This window comes from Dicentrarchus labrax, unplaced genomic scaffold (assembly GCF_905237075.1).
Source record: "Dicentrarchus labrax unplaced genomic scaffold, dlabrax2021, whole genome shotgun sequence".
Classification (NCBI taxonomy): domain Eukaryota; kingdom Metazoa; phylum Chordata; class Actinopteri; family Moronidae; genus Dicentrarchus; species Dicentrarchus labrax.
The window spans coordinates 9052118-9056985 of NW_026136706.1; the positions used below are offsets into that span (position 1 = coordinate 9052118).

The 4868-nt window shown below is 43.7% G+C and overlaps 1 protein-coding gene across 1 annotated transcript; it reads right to left on the reverse strand.

Annotated features, from left to right (window-relative positions):
• Positions 1-580: 580 nt before the first annotated feature.
• cdk5r2b (cyclin-dependent kinase 5, regulatory subunit 2b (p39)) lies at positions 581-4668 on the reverse strand. Its single transcript, XM_051404745.1, has one exon. It carries the CDS (start codon positions 3361-3363, stop codon positions 2485-2487), a length of 879 nt encoding a protein of 292 aa, XP_051260705.1. The 5' UTR covers positions 3364-4668; the 3' UTR covers positions 581-2484.
• Between the last annotated feature and the right edge of the window lie 200 nt (positions 4669-4868).

Genomic DNA, 4868 nt, shown 5'->3' on the forward strand with positions numbered 1-4868 from the left:
CACTTCTGTGTTCCCATTTCAGTATGCGGCCCAGATTAGAATACCCAGGACACACAGAAAGGATACCAAAAATATCCTTTATATGTGTCAGCGTACTTCACTGTGTTCAGTGAACAACACAGGTATATCGACTGCAACATATTCTACAATGTAATGTAGCTATTGTTACATATATCTGCCATTTGCTTATACACCCATAAGGAAGTTAAACAAAATTGTCTTCTAAATTTGTATCTTTGTGTCAATAAACTTTTCCATGAAAGAATACTCTATTTGATAAGTTTTAGTTTCATGGCAACAACTGAAGTCTCATGAGCTTCAGTCTCATGGCAACCTATGGTATCACCCAGTAAGCATATTTGTCATGGACTTATTTCTATTGCATAACCATGTCCCGAGGGTTGCCTGCAAATCAAAGGATTAGCGGGTGGTGTGAGTAGATAAGAGGCTGTCCAAGTTAATTACTTCTTCAGAAAACTGAGTAGAAAACATGGACCACAAGCATGTACCCTCACACATTAAGATTACACACAGTAGTGACCACACACATAAACATTAAGACAAAGCAATTCAAGAGAGATAAGAGATCCTACATACGTTTGGATTTATTTCATCATGATCACCATAAACAATAACTGCATTGACCTTTTATTAACACGTAGAGAGAGTGAATGCAACTGTGGCGCAACACCACAGACAACACACACACATCTAAATATCACTTTCCATGGCTGATATATAGGAAAATTTAACTGTACCAAAGATCTAATTCACAAATGATCATCCTAGAGCGAGACTTGGTGACATTAACTGCAAACTTAATGGCAAAAACTCCAGTAACTGACAGGAAACACTGGTACATGACATGTTACACCACTGTGCAAAACATCAAGAGTTTGTTCTCAGCTGTGCAAAAATAGCAGCATTATATTTCACTTTCCAAGCAATGGGTTCACAACACCACATCACAATGATCACTTAGAAGGAGCATAATGCTGAATAACAACTGACAGGTATGCCCAAATCACTTTTAGCTTATAGAAACTGCAATGGAGAGTGCAAATTATAATCTTCTGTCACTTATTAATGACACCATTACATTCAATATTTACATTATGAGGATCCTTCCTGAATTGACTACACTGAAAGTGAACTGAACCCAGCAAACTGAGGACCACAGCACATTTACAGAGCAGGGCAAGAATACGATTTGACCATTAAGCTCTAGTTGTTGTTTGTTGTGCTCGACCTACATCATATACAGTCGCCTCCAAAAAAGGCAGAGAAAAATAAAAATAAAGAGTGTGGGATATGTACATGTAAACCATATAGTTTCAGGCCAAGAATATTTCATAGTTGGCACATATGAGATTTAAAAAAAATCTCTTGAAAAACTGTACATTCCTTTCAGTCTCATCTGCAATGTATTGGAAACCAATACACAACAGAGGTCTTGGGTTGATAATCTTGCTATATGGCCAACTATGGGCCCATTTAGTGCAGTTTATCATATACATTCCAGGGGGGGGGAGATACTCCCTCCTCTTTTACACTTATGCCACTTTCCCTCATCTTCACCTTGAACCAACTGCCCACTTACAGATACACCACTACAGCATCACGTCGGTAGGCAAACAGAAGATATTTAAATTCAAAGTGAGGTGGCTTATATGAAGATATTGGTGCTTTTTAATCACACAAAAGTAGATGAGAAAATAGTTATATCCCAGGTATGAAGATAGCCATACACAGCATGGTGCTTTTCTGCAGTACCCAGACAAGGTTTGCAGATGGAAACTATAGCTTTTCAAATCTGTTACCCTAAGAGGAAAATCCACAGTTAAACCAAGTAACACGTCCTCTTAAAGATATCTGTTGCATGTCTTACAGCTTAACTATCAACAGGTAAAGGAATTTTAAAAAAAAGCACAATTTAGCCCACTCTATACCTCCTCTTACAAGGCTTAGGCTTATGTGCTGAAGGTGTATTGGGCTGACTCTGGTCCTCTTAAGCCACGCTTGGCTCTGTTGTGGCAAAGTGATTCAAAAATAGCAGGGAGCGGAGGAGAAATGGCCGCACAGGTCAGCACCTCGGACAGCTCCGCCTCCCGGCTCTTCCACAAAAACACGGATCTATTCTGGTCCTGCCTAACCTCACCTCACTGCGACATCCACCCACTTCCCCCGCAAGTAGGCTAACCGTGAACGAAACGGGGACTTAAGATTGTGATTTGCACCACGAAGTCAAATCCCCGCGTCATTCAAGGGGCAAGACAAAAGAGGACAATACACCATTGGCATGCATGTATGAAATCTCCTACACTGTAGCCTAAACACCGGTTGTGTAACACCATTAGAGAGATATTCAGCCCAGACGTGAGATGCCTTCAACACAGGCCTTTACATTCAAAACCACTGTTTTATGTGATTTTGCATAAAACATTCATCTTTAAATAAAAAAAAAACACCAGTGTCTTGTTTGTTTCAGCGGTCCAGGTTCGCTTCGCTGCTGTCTCGTTGGTTTTTGAGGTCCTGGAAGACCTCGGTGAAAAAGTGCGGGTCTGCGTTCAGTTGCAGCATTTTGGCACTCATCCTGTTGATGATCCGGAGCGACGTCTCCCAGAAAACGTCCTTGTTCGAGTCGATCATGAACGGCTTGAGTGGGTAGGAGATCTCGTTGCCCATGTAGGAGTAGGCGAGGTAAAGGCAAGTCTGAAAGGTGCCCTGCAGCTCGGCCGGGCTGTCGACGCTGTCCGCTATCGTGTCTTCGCACAGCAGGTACACGAACACCACGTTGGCCGGCGTGATGAAGCCCTGGTCCTGCCAGCCCTGGATCAAAAGAGTCCGGTCAATGTTTCGGAACCAGAGGATCACCTCCGCGCTGTTTAACTCTTTCAGTTTAAAACACCTGCGGCACATGAAGTCCCCCAAACAGCGAAGCAGCTCCCCGGTTGAAGCCTGGATGACTATCCGCCTCGGTGACACCAGAGACAGGCTGCTGGGTTGCTTCTGGACCGTGGACAGCCTCCCGTTTTGGACGGCAGCATCGCCGTTTTGCTTGGGGACCGTGGGCACCGGCACCGGGATGGGCACTTTTGGTTTCTTCTCTTCGGTTTGGTGCGTCTTCCTGGTGTTTTCGATGTTGAGCTGAGCCACCTGGCTGGACGGGGCAGGCAGCGGATTCGGGTTCACTTTCTTGGCACTCTTCTTGGCCGAACTGGCCACCAGCTTCTTCCAGGAGAGAGAGACAAACATCGAGTGCCGCTTCAGGCTCTTGTCGTTTTTGCCTCCATCTCCCGCGACCTCGGAGTCCATAATAGATCCCTTCTTCGTCGCCGGAGATATTGAGAGGACGGTTCCCATGACTGCGAGAGGAGAGAGCCGCGGTGGTGTGGATGCTGCTGCAACTTCAACGCAGTCTTCTGCAGGGGTGAGAGGCGGTGGAGAAACAGTCACGACAGCGATTGAAACTCCATTTACACGTTCAGTTGCTCCGTGTGGTCGCTCCTGGGCGGTGTAGGGGGGACAAAGATGGAGCAGGTTGTCAGAGTGAACTTGTATTCCAACAGATGCTCTGTCAGCGCCTCAGCAGGGAGACGCTGCGACACAATCCTTTGGCTGTAGCCTGAGCGAAGATTAGACGCCCTGCGTTAAGTCGTGGGTATAACGAACCAGCGAGTGGAGCCTCTGACTGGCAGCCGAGCTCAGCCAATGAGAACGTCAATCAATGATCCAATCACTGAGTGTGTTGTTTTTAGTCCTAGGTTGCCATTGATAGACCATATAGCCTTCAGGTAAGAGGCGTTCTATGGGTTACTGCTCTTCTTCTCCAGTAGTTCAGTTTGGAAAATCAGTAATATCTAAATCTGTATAAAAATAGGACCAACCACTGACCAACATTACACCACCTTATCAACCATTCTTTTAGATGAAGGAATGGTTAATATGCATCTGTGTAGTGGATTACCAGGTCAGCTTGATCTCTTTTAAGAATGATCTGTTATGTTCAAAAGTCAGAGTCGTCCTGCTGACATTACACATGTTTTCACACATTAAAATCAAGCAGAAGCATCATAAGCAGATATCTGCTGATATATGCAGAGAGAGTGACAATATCTGGAACTTGCAGTATTCAGGTTTAATGGCACCTTTTACCTCCTGGTATCACTGACCAACATGGCAGCCCTTGTTTAAACTAAACTGGTTTGAATATTTGAAACCACATTCTTCCCCCAAAAGTTCATACAAGAATGTTCTCTGAAGAGATGTTGGAAAGGAATCTGTACAAAATGTTTGTGCCAGCTCTGGGCAAACTAAACTTAAAATGTGAGTTATGAATAGTAGGCCTGATGCCAGTCACATTAGTACAAAATAAGAAACATCACCTGCACTTACTTTGCCTGACATACATTCAGTTGTTGTCCAGTCCTCCGGTTTTTGACCTTTAACACTTCACGGCTTTGATCTATTGACAAGTTGTAGGCCACATTTTTGAATCTCCACCCAGCTATTGCAGTGCACGTCTCAGGAAACTCCATGGGTGATCCAATTACCCTCAGCCGAACTGGCACCCCTCTGTTAAGTTACATGACTGTCTGCAGTGGAAACAGATACAAATAGCACTCAAAGTCTACGGAATCTTCAGAAAGGGCTTTGCCACTTAGCTGACTTGAAGGATTATGCAATAAATGATTTTAAACCCCATATATGTCTTTTTACTTCTTCTATATTGCAATTTATTGATTTGCCAACTACAATTTACATACAAATATTTACTGTTCATTTACTCCATATTTTTTTTGATGAGTCCACTCACAGTTTTGTATGAGATGCCTTATTTTTAGGTATATGGAGAACTTTAAGATTGA